Here is a 17,065-nt window from a genome sequence, read left to right as displayed (position 1 = left end):
GTTAAATATAAGCATTCCATGTGAATTCTTTCTTCTTTGCAATCTCTAGTGTTCATAACTTTCACAATATCACACTTGGTGACACCAGAATTCAACTGGAGTTTCCTAGTATTGGAAAAAACATTTTTTTTTTAGTTCTGGAAATATAGTCCTCTGAGAATGTGCAATTTATTCATAATATATTTGCAATTGGGTTATGTTGTTTCTTGCTGCTGCTTTTTAAAAAAGATTTAAAATAAATTTAAAATAGATTCCTGGTTACTTCCTTCCCACTTGTTAAATTCCAGTAGCATTAAAGAAAGAAATATTCTGCATGCTTTTTTCAGTTCATTGAGGAATTTTTATTTTTATTTGAACTGCTGGAGTTGCAGCCCTGACTTTTCCCTAGGGCTTTTCTATGTGGATAATGGATTCTGTTCTTAAATGCAGCCAAGGGGTGTTTGTCAGCATCTGCTCTTTCTAAGAATGGAAAATTTTCCTATTATGTATAAGACCCCACTGATGATTAAAGCAGTTTGCTGAGGCCAAAGCTTTAATTTACATGGTGAAGGGAACCACCCAAAATATGTGACCCTTTTGCCTGTGAAGGGGCAGAGGCAAGCATGAACTTTCCCTGTGGGCTGACAGGTTCTTGGCCGCTTCCTCTCCACCTGTTGTATCTCAATATTATTATTAAAAAAAAAAAAAAGTTGCCTGACAACCTTGCCAGTTACACTAACATTACACACTACATCATGTATCATGTTGGCACCAAATAGCCACAGAGGCTTTTTTGATTTAATTTGATTTAATGGTGCTGTTTAATAAACAGCTTAAGGAGTGAGTGCACTGGCTTTGACATTTCCACAGTTAGTTGGGTTTTCCCTTGTAGTCTGAGGTATTCTGAACTGCAAAAGTAGTTAATCTCATTTGGAAGTTACTGTTTTTTGCTATGGTGCTTAAATTAAAAAATACAATCAAATCCCCCACTAACAATTGCTTGAGTGTTGTCGAATTTCCTCCATACTGTCTAATATTTAGAAAATGTGGTGGTAATTTGGATTAATGGAATTAGGTGTAGATCCTGATGGAAAAGACCTTTTGTGGATAGAAGAAAATGAACCCAACTAACACATCAAAGCAAAGTGGTCCTACTGGAATCAGTTGTGAAGGGTTGAATCCTTTATGCAGATAATTGCCTTTTCTTCTCTCTAACTAGGCTTTAGTCATTGAGAAATACTGTTGGGGATCTAGTGGAGAGAGGTTTGAGAGGTGCTGGGTGTCTCTGCCTTGGTGGCAGAACAGCTGCCACCCCTGGTGGCTGTGGGACACCCTCTGATCAATTTGCCAGCAAGCCAAGAGTGAGGGACTCAGGTGGAGGCTCCCTCTCTCCATGGGGTGCTGGGCACTGATGAGTCCCAGAGTCAGAGGGGAGCAAAGAGCATTTGCATCCTTGGTCACCAAGGACTGTGGTTTGATGGGAGGGGTTGATGCAGATTTACTCTTGTCTCACTTGATGGATTTTTAATTGTTTCTTTCTCTCTTTCCAGAAGGTACCAGGAGCATCTGGTGGAGCTTTACCAAAAAGGAGGAATGCTAAGCTATTTTTAGGTATTGTGAGCAGCTGCTTTCACACAGTCCTTTTCTGACCCTGTCTGCATGTGCACTTGGGTTCTGCCCACCATTGTGTCTGGCTCTGGGGCTCCTTTTGGGTTTTCATTTCCTGCTGTTTGTTTTGGTTTTCTTTTTAACTTCTGGTTGTAGATTTTAAAGGTTTTCCAGGCAAATAAGTGATTCTTAACCATTTTGGTGCATACTGAAAGATGTGTTTATATATACATGAAACATTTTAATGTAAAATAGATCCTCAACTATTCTAAAACAGCCTAGGCTTTGAAAGGCACTTTTTTACTAATTCTGTCCATTCTCTCTCTCAGGAATTTCCAAAAAGCACTCGTTTATTAGAATGTTGGCCCATACTTAATGTTTAGATTTATTAGGGCCTCAGTGTGGCTCTGTTCTGCTCAGCAGCTGGTCATAGGAAGGGTTGTTACCATTTTAAACTTGTTACACAGGTAAATGTTCTTCAGTGATGTTGTGGTCTCTCCTGTAATGAATACAACTGCACATACACCATGACCATCTCTAATTCTGTTATGTCCACAGTTCTATTCCCTTGCTTCCTGGAAAGCAGTTTTCTTAACCATGCCCATATCATCCAAAATCCATTTATTCAGATTACCCAGAAAACCTGAGTGACTCATAAATATGGATGAGGAGAATGTGATGAAAAGCCTGGATTCTCTCTTCTCCCACAGCTTGTGGTGTTTCTCCAATTCATCTATTATTTATTGTCTCTGTATTAATAGTGAATAGTGAATTTTTCTTCAGGTAACGAAAAGGTGGAATGTTTTTTTTTACAATTGCCAGCTCTTATGGCTAAAGAGAAACAATAGAATGACCTTCTGCTGGGATTGCTTTGATCTGTGGAATGTGTCCCTAAGAGGTCTTTGCAGATTGTGATTGATTAAATTGTTGTTGTTAATGTAAATAAGTCTTGCAAGGAGGGCTGAGAAAGAAAAAAGACTGAAAATGAGTCATAAAAAAGTTAAACTTGTAGGAAGAGACTGTTACATCAGAGACGCTGCTCTAAATGCCATTTACTGCCAGTTTACATTGAAAATCATGATTGTCACTGGATGCTTACAGAATAATTGGTTCAGAAACAAAGCTGGCTGCAGTGCAGCAGTGGTTGTACAGTGTTAGCAATGTGAGTGTAAATACAAAGTACAAAAGCACATTCAAATTTTGTTCCTGCTGATCTTCTGCATACACCTGAAGGCCCCTGTCACTGAGGTGTGCCAGCACAAAGGGTACCAGCAGAGGGCTAGGGTCTCTGATGTGCCACATTGAAATCCTCAAATTCCACCCTTGTGCATGAGCATTTTGTTCCCTCTGAGTAGGTCTTGAGCAGCAGTTCCAAGGGAGCTCCTGAGGGCAGTGCAGTTTCACTGGGGTGGGTTTAGGACGTGGATCTATCCCATTTCATCCAGCACTTCTGGAATCTAATGCACTTTTGAAAATGTATCTCCTCTGGTCTATTGTTCTATGCAGCCTTCATTGCAGCCCCTGCTGGCTGGCAGTGAACTGCTACCAGGTCTGCTCTGTTCCTGGAGGCAGTACTTCCATGCTTCCAAATGCATTGTGTCCACTTCTTTGGATCAGCAGATATCACTGGTTTTGGCCATGCTTAAAGCAAAGAACAAAGATTATTCCTGTCCTTCTTCACAGCTGAGTAAACAAAAGCACAGAGAGGTGTCTGATTTGATCATTTTGCATGTGACAGCAGCAGAGGTGGTTAGCAAAATTTGGTGTCTTATCTCTTAATCCAACATATTTTTCATTGGTTCAGAACTGCTGATCTCATCTAAACAAATTGTTTTAATTCTGTCTTTCTCCTTGTGACCTTGGGCACTATCACAGAATGGTTGGGGTTGGAAGGGACCCCTGGAGATCATCAAGTCCAATCCCCTGCTGGAGCAGGTTCATGTAGAACAGGCTGCACACAATCCTATCCAGGCATATTTAATATCTCCAGAGAAGGACACTCCATGAGCTCTCCTGGCAGCCTGTTCCAGTGCTCTGTCACCCTCAAAGTAAGAAAGATTTTTTTCATATTTAGATGTAACTTCCCATATTTCAGTGTCTTGTCCTGTCACTGCACACAATCCTATCCAGGCATATTTAATATCTCCAGAGAAGGACACTCCATGAGCTCTCCTGGCAGCCTGTTCCAGTGCTCTGTCACCCTCAAAGTAAGAAAGATTTTTTTCATATTTAGATGTAACTTCCCATATTTCAGTGTCTTGTCCTGTCACTGGGCACTGCTGGAGAGAATCTGGCCCCATCTTCTTGACAGCTGCCCTGAAGATATTCTATGCCCTGATAAGATCCCTCTCAGTCTCTTTTCCAGGCTGAACAGGCCCAGCTTGTCCCCATCAGAGAGATGCTTCAGTCCCCTAATTATCTTTGTAGCCTTTCAGTGGACCCTCTGCATCAGTTCCCTGTCTTTCTTGGGCTGGGGAGCCCAGAACTGATGGAATACTCCAGGTGCAGCCCCACCAGGGCAGAGTAGAGGAGGAGGAGGAGGATGATCTCCCTTTTGATCTGCTGGCCACACTGTTCTTAATGCCCCCAGGATACCTCTGGCCTTCTCAGAGGACACAAGGGCACTTTGCTGGCCCATGGTGAATTTATCCTGGCTGGTACAACCCAGGTATGTCTGTGACCTGCCAGGTAGGGCTTACCCTGGCAGACAAAACCAGACAAGGATCAGTGGCTAACTCCAACATCTCTCTGTTCCTCATGTCTATCAATAATTCTCTGAAGGCCCAGAGCTTTAAGCTTTGTGTACAAAGTCAATCCAGTTTGAGCATTTGTTACATTGCTTGTTATAATCCTCTTTGATGTAAAACTATTAAAGATACTAAACCCTTTTCAATCTCCTTAGTATTAGGAAAACATCTTTTGGATGCTCACTGATTACTTTCTAGCACTGCTGCTATCTAGTAAATGCAATAGAAACACAGGCTGCAACAGGCCAGTCAGCTGCAATATTTATCTTTCCCTTAAACATGGAAAGATTCACAGCAAAGTGTGTGTGCCTTGCACATGTGCATCAGGTTCTGGGCATGTTGTGGTTTGGTTTTCTTTGGAGAAGGCTGGAGGGCGTTGGCTGTGAGTGTTCTGTGTAATCAGGAAGCATAACAGCATTGTTTATTGAAATGTATGAACTGCCTTTAATCTGGCTGGTTTAGGTGTTGCTAGACAGTGTGGACATGACAACTTCAGCTCAGGCTGTGCAGTGTTTCAGGGAATTTGGGGTGATATTTAAAGCAGACTGTCTATCTCAGTGCCTTTTGTGTGAATAAGAAAAACTCAGTCAATGGGGAGTACTGTGATCATCCTTATGAGCTTCTGGTCAAAAGGGGTGGCAGAATTAGGGGGAAGATTCTTGTGCTGAAGGGATTGGAAGTCCAATTTTTACCATAATTACCAGCAGAGTCCCCCTGAACATATTATCCCAGGAGTTAGAGTCTTTCAGAATGTTCTAATGATGAAGAATTAATGCAATGTAAATAGTCTGGAAAGGGATTGAAAATTGGAGAAACGGAGTTTGCTGGTGTATTTAAAATTACCTAGAGTTAAGTCTAAAAGTGATTTTAAGGTGTTACTGAGTAACTGAACAATAGATGAAGTAGTTGAAAGATGCAAAGAGTACAAGAGAGGTGCTTGGAGTGTGTGTGCACAGAGATGTGGTCCCAGTTGCTGTTGCTGCTCAGAGAGGTGGTTCTGAGAGAGAGATGGGGCAGATGATTCTCTGAAATGTCAGCTCAGTTGTCAGCAGCAGTGGGAGGTTTAAGTGGAACACCAGTAAAACAACACTTTATATTTTGTTCTCTATCATTTTGCTTTATAAATATAAATCAAACCTCTCTTTTGAGTAGCAAAACTGCATCTACACACAGTATCTCCCCCTATTTCCTTCTTCAAAACCAACCAGCAAACACCATTCCCCCTCAACCCCAGCAAACCCCTCAAGTAGATATTTGAACTCTGCATTGAGGGAGGAATCACCCCATTTTTGCCTGGCTCTGGTGCCCTATTCCTGAGCATCTGTTGGTCCATGCCAGAGCCTGGACTCCTGACTATACAGACCTGGCAGAGTGACTGTCATAAAACTTGTCCCTAGACAGATGTCCTGTCTCAGATTGGTTGCCAGAGCATCATCTGCCACTGCAGCAAGCCGTGGCAGCTCTGTTTTGAGCAAAGTCAGAGCTAACTCAGACCATCAATTAAAAGTGTTTTGAAGTCCTCAGATGAACAGCTCTGTCAGCAGATCTGTGATTGCAGCTGGGGAGAGTATCTGTGACACTCAGCAGGTCTCAGGACACCTTGGAAAGGAAAACTTCCACTTGGATAGTCTGGGAGAACTTGCAAACTTGCTGAGCTTTTCCTGGATGGCACCTCCCTGCTGATGGCAGAGGATGGACTCACAGCTACAGTTTCCAAGTGTAAAGACCACTCCTAAGAGTGGCTGTACTGGATTTGACCACAGCTTCACTTTGTTCTCCCAGGAGCAGAACGCTGTTTGCAGTAAGGATGTTTTTGTTTGGAGAGCTTCTGAAGAGGGCTTTTACCATGAGTGCTTAAAGTTTATATTTATGTGAGTAAGCAAAAATAGAGTATCTGTATCTGTGAATGAAAAGTTGTGATGTAGGGGAACTTAAGCATTTCCTGACAATATTTCTGCAATTTAGCCCAGTAAAATAGTGCATATTCCCCAGCAGCAGCAGTAGAACTGATTGGCTGTTGCTTTGTAGCTTTGCCATGTGTGCTTGAATTGAGTACAGGATGGTGAGCAGATGCTTACACTAACAGATTCTTAATAGTTTGCTGGTTTGGGTAGAACTGTGAAAATTAGACTAGATTAACACAGGCTAATGCTGCTGTCAAAAACAATTCTGAATTTGAATTTTTATGGTTTAATTTTGCTTGCTTAACATGTGACTATCCTAGAAATGCAAGGGACGAGGTCTTACCTAGTAGTAGAAACAACATAAAAATGCTTTGGAGATGTAGCAAGCAATTTGAATGTTCTTTTACAAGTAGTGAATCAGCCAAATGATCCTTGTAGAAAGTTTTACTTTTTATTTTTCTGCAAAGGAAAATGTTATGACTGGAAAAAAAAATTAAAAAATTCTTCGGTTTTATAATTTATCTGATGAAGCTAAAATTCAAAACAAATTAACTGAGTAAAACAAAACAAATGCATGAAAACAAATTAACTGAGTAGCTTATACTTTGCAAAGTGCTGCTGCTGCAATTCACTATTATTTAGAGGCAGGAAAAAATAGTTTGATTTAAAGACCCAGGTTTCCCAGCTCAATACGAATTTGCCCATTGCTTTCAGCAAGAGCAGGATCTAGCCCAGATTCCTAAGATGTCTTTCTAGGGTTTCAAAATTAGTTGTAGACTTGCTAGTCAACACCCTCATTCAATTTTCACGTTTGCATTCCCTTTCACACGCACACAGACACATCCACATGCGCAGGAAATCCTCTTTGGGGGTCCTGTCTGGAGTCTTTTATGCCCCTATTATTAGTGCAGTCAGTTGGTAACTTGTCTAAATCTGATCTGGACACATCCACTCCTCCTCTTCCCCTCTGCTGGGTTGGTTTACATTACAGTAGTGTCTCTCCCAGCTGCTGTTTTCAGTCAGTTCAGCAGCAGCACATTCTCAGCGTCACTCAGTGATGCCTTGTGAGGTGCAGTAAATTTACTCTACCGACCACTCACCCAAAATATCAGCTTCAGTTGAGCCTCTGCTTTGAGATGTCTGCTGCTTTGCTTTGCCTGCCCTCCCAACACAACACTGGCAACCTGTGGATATTTGGTTTTGGTGGCCAAAGTGCTGAGCTGAGGCTCTCAGGAGGCACCAGAATTGTGTTACTCCACTGGAAGGGAAACAATGTCCTGTGGGCCTTGACCATCAAGCTGTCACTCCTTGGAAGGATTACAGACTGGCTGGTTGTCTTGTGGCTCAGTCTCAGAACTGAGTAAAGCCTTTTCTTTTGCCTTCTACTCACAGTGCATCTTGGAAGATCATCCTTGATCAAGAAACAACTTTGGATGAAGTATAGTGCTTGAAAGTTCATGCTTTTCCATGTCTTTCGTGGTAATTTTAATCAAATATGCTCCTTTTGCAAGTAGATTTCACCCTAGTCCTCTTTCCTGTAGTTACTCTTAGTCCTCCCTAAAATTCTGCACTAGAAACTACCTGCATATTGCACATGATGCCCAGTGGCTTCAGGGTCACATTCTGTCCACATTTAGTGTGGGCTGCATTGCCTTCTAAAGTCACAGTCATCTGTTTTTATTACTTCTGCCCTCATTCTATCTCAGCCTTGCTGGCCCTTGCACAGGCACAGAAAATATAATGCAGCTACAGTTTCTTACCAAACTTAACAGCTATGTTTCTCAAGCCAAGATTTAAATATATGAGTGGTGATCTGGGTGTTTTCAGGTGACATTATTAAGGGGTCCCTCTGAGTGTGCCTAAAAGGGATTAGTTTATATGGTCACCTGCTCTGTATGGAGGGATTTCAGCCTGTGACCTTAGAAGTCCATTCCACTCTTATGTACTGGATCTGGACTCTGAGAAACTGTCTTCAGAGTGATAAGGCAGTGCCTTCTAATTCCTAGTCAGAGGGAGTAGGTGTTGGGTGGAAGTGTACCAGTTTTAGGTGCTCACCTTCAAAAGGGGAGTTTTAAATCCTCATGGTGTTTCCCAGGACTGTTATGAAGCTTTGTGCATCCTTTAAAATAACAAGTGGGTGCCGCCATATCGGTATGTCAGGCAGAAGGAGTCCCATGCTGATGGGACATTGTTTTCTGCTTTTCTGCTGGTATGAATGGCATGAAGCCTGAGCAGTAAAAAGGAAATTCCCTTCCCTGCCTGTTGCCACAGGAGGCTGGTGCTCCTAAGCATGTGAAGTCCTTAGATGACAGCAGATGATTGCTAATAGGATCCTCTGCCTTTCATCCCTGGATCACTGGTTCAGATGCAGGTCAGGCCAGCAGCACTGAGTCTCTGCTGTTTGGCTGCTGTCTGGCTGGGCACGTGAGCTGCAGTGTGTGTCTGAATTTTGAACACAGGACACTGTAGCATTGCTGTTTCTATAAGGGGCTTGCAGGTGCTTTAAGTTAATGTCCAGAGCACAAGGCAGTGAAGATCAGCAGGTGTCACACAAGTCCCCAGAGCCGGGTGGCTGCTGTGAGGTGGTGCCAGGTTCCCTCTGGTGGCTGAGGTACTGTGTGACCACAGTTCACTGCCTTCAAACCTGAGAGCTTTTATCCTCTCTGAGGAACCTCTCTCCCGTTTAGGAGGTGGCCAGTACTTTTGGCTTTGTTGTGCTGGCCACCATCAAATGTCTGGCATTAAGTGAAAATCCCCTGAGATGCGTTGCCGTGTGCACCATCAGCTTGGGGATCTTCAGTTTCCTTGTTCCACAGAGCAAAAGAGCTGTTAAAAACTGCAGCTGTGGAGATTCAGTCCTGTATCAAACACAGGACTGTAATACAAACTGAGAAAGAAGCCTGGAGTAAAGTGAGGGATCATTATGAAAATGGTGTGATTTGGGGAATTAGTAATGAATTAATACATTCTCTAAAAATGTCACGCTTTCAGTGTGAGAAAATGTTCTTGCTTTTGTGTCTATGTTGAGCTGATGAGAAAGGGCTTTTTTTGGTTGCTGGTGAGAGAGAGTTCATGGTGCTGGAAGTCACTGACAGTGGGTGCTGTCACCTCAGGACTGGCTGGTGCAGCAGGTGAGCCAAGAGTTGATGTTTCTCTCAAGAGCTGTTCTTTCCAGGTCAAGCTAAAATATATTTTGATACTTGTTTTATCATTTGGCTTGCTCAGTCTGTTACTGCTCTCTGGGAGCTCAGTTTTCTGAATCTGGCTTCTGTCATCCTCACCTCTGTCCCAAACATACATTTGAGATTTTAGGCATTCCCAGGGTGCAGTGGTTGCTGCCAATGCTCGTTTAGGATCGAGTGACTCATTAAGCATCTGCTTGTACTAGGGGGGGAATTAAGAGCCAGCTTTGGCTACTGCTCACACATCTCTTTTTTTGGTTGAACCTTATCCTGTCAGTGACTGGTACATCAGAATACAGTGGATCCCATATATCCAATGGGAGAAGGATCCAGAAAATCCGGTTGTTGGTTGGGCAATTCTTGCAGTCGAATCTTGCAAAATTTCTGACATGTGCATGTTTGGTTTTCCATTTTTCATTTGTCCTAGGAAGAACAGAACAAGGTTTTACTCAGTCTTGTCACTATGTGATAATTAATTAATAATTATATTTTTTCATGCAGCTAGACACACAAACACTAACCATTGAATTCCCAATATACTCTTCCGCTTCTCTATGGGTACACATATTTCTGGGCAAACATTTTAGCTGATGTTGCTTGGTCAAGGCTCATATTTAAGAAAAGAAGTCATTCTTACACTGTAAGGAAAATATACACAAACACTGTGGAAGGCTTGATCTTCAAAGGAAAGCTTTAGAGCTAATGAGTGCTTTTTAAACGATAGTTACCCTGATTAAGGAGTGGAGTTAGCAAGAGAGGGATACTGTTGGTGTTACTGTACATGCTGTAGCTATTTGAGACTATGGATGAGACACAGGAATACTTCCAGCCATGGACATCTTTCTGGGAGGAAAGGCCATAGGTCCAAGATGGATGGGAGTCACAGCACGTTTCAGACAGGTCTGTGATCTGGAAAATATGGGGTGCTCTTTTTATTTGTCCTCTGCAATTTGGGCATGTGCAGTGCCACCTGGACTCCATGTTTTATAGCATTTCAAGATTCTGGGTAAAAGGCACAGCAGTATGGCATCCTGATTTTGTCTAAAAGGAGCAGAATTTTGTTTGCTGCTTTGCAGAATGCAATGTCTTCAACAGTGCACTGGTTGCAGAGAGGCCAAAACATTCTCTTGAAGGATAGTGAGATTTCAGTTTAGATCAGGGTTTCACAAATATTTCTAGCTGGAGAAACCACTGGCTGATGGCAGGCAAGCAATGTTTATAGTGGTACCCCTGTCACAGTTTTGGAACCTGGATCATGGGACAATCTCCTAACATTGCCCATCTTGTTTTCCAGATCTGGAGATAAGCAGTGATCTCAACAGTGATGACTTTGAATATGAGGATGAAGCAAAACTTGTTATCTTTCCTGATCACTATGAAATCTCATTACCCAACATAGAAGAGCTACCAGCACTGGTCAGTGGGTGTGTGGAAGTGGTTGTAGGAATTGTCTCCTGTTTCTGTTTTTGTCAAGATGGTGCCTTGCTTTCTTATGTGCAGTGCTTGTTTGGACATAAAGATTATTCTTTACCAGGTATAATAGAGTCTCAGTCATTTAAAAAAGTGATCTTTGCCTTTGTTTCTTGAATTTCCTTCTATCTCCTGTATTCCTTCCCTTACTATGGTGCCAGCTTGTCCTAGGAAAGCTCACATAGCACACGTGCTTACTCTCCTGCTAAAATAATGACGACAGTCTAAAAGATTAGATGCATATTTGAGTATATAAATAGTCCTACTGATAAGCAGTTCTGTATGTGGTTAGCAATAGGCTGAATGCCAGGTTCTGTGCAGTCACTGAGTCGTGTCAGGCTTTGACTGACATCCATTTGTCTTCCAGGTGACGATAGCTTGTGATGCACTGCTCAGTGCAAAATCACCCTACAGGAAGCAGGAACCTGACTCCTGGGAAGAAGAGCTGCAGGCATCTAAACATGCTAAAACACTTGTACAGTTAGACAATGGTGTTAGAATTCCCCCCAGGTGAGGGCAACAAAGTTTGTTCACTGTAGGCTCTCTTAATTCAGTCGAGGGTAACTGAACTAAAGGCAGGAACTCGGCCCACGGTTCCCTTGCGTGACTCTGGCCTGGGCATGTGGGTTGGTTTGACCTGCCGTCATGGGAGATACAGAGCTGGCTCCTGCCTTACAGACTGCTGCTGTTTCTCCCTGTTGTGTGTGGCAGTGGTTGGAAGTGCTCCAGGTGTGACCTGCGGGAGAACCTGTGGCTGAACCTGAGCGACGGCTCCGTGCTCTGCGGGAAGTGGTTCTTCGATGGCAGCGGGGGCAACGGGCACGCCGTGGAGCACTACAGGGACACAGGCTATCCCCTGGCAGTGAAGCTGGGAACCATCACTCCTGATGGAGCAGGTCAGCCACAGGCATGCTCTGACATGAGGTACCTCCTGTGCATGAGGCTGACTGTGTGTGTCTATTACCAATGGGGTTTGTGCTTCTAGTGTTTGGGTGTGGAAGTGTAGCCCCACGTTTCTCTTCACAGAGGAATGTATGGCACATCTTCCCAAGAATATTTCTGGGATTCACATTCTCTGAACCTCAGAGAAAGAAAAGACAATTCTTATCATTTGCTGTGCCTGTGTGTGTGCAAAAGCAGAATGCAATATGGAGATTATTTACCCAAAGTGATGGTGTTTTGTTTCCTTGGTCGATCAGGGCCAAGAGTGTGTGTGTGAGTCAGGACTGTCAGCTGACAGTCACAAGATTGAGTGCAGTGTGTGCAGTTGTGTTCAGGGTTGAGTGCTTGGCACATTCAGTTTTAGATGTATAGAACAATGTAGTATAATAAAGTAATTAATTGGCCTTCTGATACCCATGGAGTCAGATGCATCATTCTCTCTCCCTCACCAATGTTGGAGTCACCGTTGATTTGCAATATGGAAGGAAGCTCTGTGAGTCTGTGAATGTTGATCAGGGTTGAGGGGAGTGACACACACTCCATTCTGAGAAAGCCCATACCTCTTTTATCTGCTTATTTTATATTTTACATAAATATTTTTGGAGTATTTGCATAATACTAGGCTTATAACATAAGAATGATGTTAGTCTGAAACAACAGACTCTAGAGAAACAATATTTTTTAGTTCTGCTACATTTCCTAGGACAAATGGTTCATTTTTTTGTAATAAAGAAACAACAGCAGGGTAATGAGCTTTTTAAATTTAAAAGTCTGTTTGTAACAGCATGTGTGGGTTTTTTAATCATAGTGGAAACTCCTCTTTTTCCTTGTTGAACAAAATGTTGCTGAAACAGTCTAATGAACACTCATCTTCATGGGGCTGCTGTGATGCTCGTTTGTAAAATGTGTGATGATCTTGAGAGGGGGGAAAAAAGCTGTAGCTGTATCCTTGTTTGCATATTCTCCAAGTGTGATGTTCTGCAGTGCTGTTGCAGAGGGGATTATGGTGTGTGAGGATTAGATGGAATAAAAACATGAGGAGCTGAAAAAGTCATAAGCAAAGAGATCTTTTGTTGCAGCTGCATGGAGAAGTAAAAATGGAAGAACACATAGCATGATTATATTTTGGCTTTAGTGCTTATGACTACAGAAATGAAAAATTGCTGTTTAGAGCAGCCCTTTTTTTAACAAGCATCAGTTGAGAGCTTTTCTGAGTCCTATTTAGTGTTGAGGAAAGGCAACTGTAGTCAGATTCAACCAGCTGTGCCACAAAAACACTAAGCAAAAACCATTTTTTTTCTTTCCCAGATGGAATCTTATTTCCTTGCATGAGCCTGGCCTTGGATGATTTCTCTCCAAATCTCTCAGTTATTGAAGGTGTTTAGGATTTGCCCAGCTGTAGCTTTCAATTGCATCTACAAAACAAACAGCATATTCTGTAATGCGTTTTTTTTTTCAGAATTTTTTCTTTTCTTTCCCATCTTTAGCAGCAATACTTGCTTCCTTATGGCTTCTGTCCTTGTGCCTCCCACTGATCAGCTGCTTCCTCTCTTATGTGGCCTTTGGGATAACAAAGGACAGGCTGTCATCCTTCCCTCTGAATGAGAGGCACCAGCTGTTCTCCACAGACCTTTGTTCTTCTGGATGATGTTTACTTGGTTTCCCTATAGAAAAGTCTTCCCTCCCCCAACCTTCCTTGTTCCTTCTCAGTAATTATTCTGTCTCTGATCTATATTTCTGTAGTACTCATAACCCCTTGATGGGGCTGGGTGATAGATGAGCTTCAGGAAAGCTCATCTGTGGCTGATGGTGACACAAAATCTGTCTGGTTTTGCTTCCCTGGGTTAAAGGTGAAGAGGTGATGGTACAGGAGTAATAAGCACTGGTCCCTCTCCTGACATAATTTATTCCTTTTTCACAGCAGTAGGAAGGAGAAGGAGGTGGTGCCACTGTTCCACTGACACTCACCTCATGTGTACACAGAGGAGAGCTCTTTGTCTCGCCCTGAGAAATCTGCGCTGTGTACACTGTGAAAGGTTCCTGAGCTTAGCCCCATTTTGTAGCACTCTGTCAGCAGACGCATCTGGGATCAGGGCAGAGACTGAACCAAGCTTCTCTTCCACTCTTGTACCTTGGACAGGACACACCAGGGAGTCATAAAGGTTGTTTTCCTCAGTAGGCTGAGCACTGGGCAGGCTGTGCTGCCTGCTGCCTCTCTGACAGTGCCACTGGATTTTATTTCCAGTCACTGTGAGGTTGCTTGTTTGGAATAGATTGGAGCATGGAATTGGGCACTGGCAGTGGCAAACCCCTTGTGACTGGTCCTTGAAGGAGCTGCTTTGTGGATGCTGATCTATCCTAGCAGTTGTCAGATACTTTTGGGGGTATCCTGAGCCACTTCTTTCTTTAGGGACACTGTTACCATTGCCTGTTACCATCTAAGTAGGAAGGAGAGATGTCTGAACAGTCAGAACAGGTGTAAGTCTTGAGCTGTGGAAGAGAATGACGTCAAGTAGCATGGACATTTTTATTTTCTTAAAATAATATGGATCATAAAGACTATTATCAGGAAAATACTATTATCAGGAAAAAGTTTTCCACCCAGAGGATGGTTGGGTACTGGAAAAATCTCCCCAGGGAACTGGTTGCAGCACCAAGCTTGAGTTCAAGATGTGTTTGGGCACCACTCTCAGGCACATGGTGGGACTCTTTGTGCATCCTGCATAGGGTCGGGAGTTGGACTGGATGATACTGATGAGTCCTTCCAACTCAGCACATTCCATGACTTTTTTCTCTGTTTAATAATATTCTGTGTTGCCTGTCTCAGATTTATCTTGGTGGGTTTTTCCCCCTTCCACTCCTCCCTTTTTCCCCTTTCTCACTCCAATGACACCAGGTTCTTGTGTGTCACATTTGCTGACTTGTCTACATTCCTCACCTACCAGAGTCTGTATGACAGCATTGCACACCTGTGTTTGCTTCTCTTATCTTCCGCCTTTGATTTTTTGAAACAAGTGAATTCTGTCTTTTTCCCATGAATTTAAGCTACACAGCAGAAAGCACTGAAGTAAGGCATGAGCTGGGCTTGAGCACAATATTAGTCTCATGCTCTACTCCTGCTGCTCTGGGCCAGTAGTCCCAGGTGATTTGCTCTCTGCAGTTGCCAGAGCAGAGGGAAAACAATATCCAAAGCTTCCACACTGCAAGCAGTCACCCAAGCTCTGTTGCTGTGTAATCTCACTCCATGAGGGGTTTGAACTTTCTGGGATCCTCTGGCTGTGCTGTGACCTCAGCAGAATGCTATGGGAACGTTGTGATGCCATGTGTGTGGATGAACAGTCATGTCTTCTGGGTGCATTTGCTACCACACAGTGGAATTCCAGCAGATGGGCAGCCACAGCCACGCAAATGCCACAAAGGTCACGGGCACCAATGTTAGTGGGGCATCTGCTGGCTGGTCAGCAGCTGGCAGCACGGCTCAAAGCACAGCTCCCTGCTCAGAGAGGTTTTCCATAGCACTAGTCAATGTTAGAAGTTAGTGTTTGAGTTCTTGGCTAACCTTCAGTCTATCATTTCAGTGGGGGTTTGCTACTAGCACACCTCAAGGAGAGGTCTTTTGGGTTAAAAAGACCATTGACTTTTGTTAAAGGGGTGGGCTGAGTCAGAGCCAGGGACTGCAGCTGCCAGGAGAGGCCAGGGTGAGGAGCTTCCAGAAGTGATATTTGTGCTGTGAACAGCCTTCATCTGTGCTCCTGCTATCTCCTCCTGAGTTTGCTTCTTTTCCTTTCTCCTGGCTAAGCTTTCTCTGCCAGCCTAGGTCTGGTCTTATGGAGCAAGGTCACTGTGAGAAGCTGCTGGGCATGGAGGGAACGTGCCTGAGGGAAGTGCAGGGAGGCTGGCACAGGGGTTCTGGATTTTGGTATGAGGAGACACCAAAGCAGTCATTGACTACAGAGGTAGAGACCTGATCAGAGAAAAGATGGAAAGCCTGTTCAAGTCTTACCAGCGCATCTCTTACAACTTCTAGCCTTGTATGAAGCCTACAGCTTTATTGTTATTTGTTCATGTAGGTGAAACCTGCTCTGAACTCAGTGTCATTATAGGAGTTGATGGGTAAACTCTAAAAAAGAATGTTTTTACTCTCGATTTTTTTTTTGTCCTTCTTTTGGATTTATTAAACTTGGTTTCATATTGAAAATATCATCATTAGGCATGCTGCTTCCCTTCACAATCTGAACTTTGCCCTGCCAGAATATTTATGAGCTTTTACTTAAGGCTATAAAGGTCTATCATAGAGAACTGAAATCTAAATCTCCCATACAATAAAGCAAGACACCTCACTCAGAAAATCAGCCTTTCTCCCTAACCACAAGGTTAGATTAATCTTGGAAGTCTAATCCAGTGGTGCATAATCAAAAAAACCCCTCCTTATTCTAATAAAGAATTTCTTTGTTCTTCCTGCATCTCTGTGTGAAAAGGGCAAAAGTGGATTTCGTAAACTGTACTAAAAATTATATACTAAAAATACTATTGTCAGTAGTGAGTTGGTGTGATACACTCACAGCTTTAATGGATCTGTCTGTATCTCGTAGCTCTACAAAAATTCATAATCTCTTGTTGTCATGTTCAAAATGTGGGCTGGCTTTGTGTGCCCTGTTCCTTGCATCCCCTACAAATTGCTTATTTCAGGGAGAGGAAATACTATAATCCCTATAAATGTTTTTAGGTTTTAATACTATGGAGGCATATAATTTCTTTTGAGGTGATTGTGTTAAGATATTTACTGAGCTGTGTGTTTGTCTGTGCACTTCTCTACTGGCCAGAACCAAATTTGGAGAATATGAACAAGGCATTTTGTATGGGCAGCCCTGTGCTGAGAATGCAGTGTTGGTAACCAAGAAGGGATCACATTTGATACTGGGGCTCACTGGTTTCTCTCTGCTTTTGCAGATGTCTATTCCTTTGATGAAGAGGAGCCGGTTTTAGATCCACATATAGCAAAACACTTGGCACACTTTGGAATTGATATGCTGCAGATGCAAGCGGTAGGAAATCCATCTTTTATTTAGCTTGTTGTTCACTTCTTTGTTCACTTGGGGGTGGGAGAGAAACAGGAGAAGAATGACACCTGTAGCTTATTTGTGATTCCTTCAGACTGTTACAACAGTATTCAGTTTTGTAAAGTTCAGCCAGCTAATTTGGGGGTTACTGTCAGAGCTCTGAGTAAATCATT

The 17,065-nt window shown here is 42.9% G+C and overlaps 1 protein-coding gene across 1 annotated transcript in view; it reads left to right on the top strand.

Annotated features, from left to right (window-relative positions):
- The window catches only part of USP13 (ubiquitin specific peptidase 13), a 50,683-nt gene that overhangs the window by 12,064 nt on the left and 21,554 nt on the right, over positions 1 to 17,065 (top strand). The window contains exons 3-7 of the mRNA XM_066556676.1: positions 1,530 to 1,590; positions 10,715 to 10,836; positions 11,258 to 11,400; positions 11,602 to 11,786; positions 16,783 to 16,877. Of these exons, the coding sequence (XP_066412773.1) occupies positions 1,530 to 1,590; positions 10,715 to 10,836; positions 11,258 to 11,400; positions 11,602 to 11,786; positions 16,783 to 16,877 (606 nt within the window). The remainder of the gene's footprint in view (positions 1 to 1,529; positions 1,591 to 10,714; positions 10,837 to 11,257; positions 11,401 to 11,601; positions 11,787 to 16,782; positions 16,878 to 17,065) is intronic.

The sequence above is a fragment of the Molothrus aeneus genome, chromosome 10, assembly GCF_037042795.1.
Source record: "Molothrus aeneus isolate 106 chromosome 10, BPBGC_Maene_1.0, whole genome shotgun sequence".
Lineage (NCBI taxonomy): Eukaryota > Metazoa > Chordata > Aves > Passeriformes > Icteridae > Molothrus > Molothrus aeneus.
This window is presented reverse-complemented; position numbering and strand designations above follow the sequence as displayed.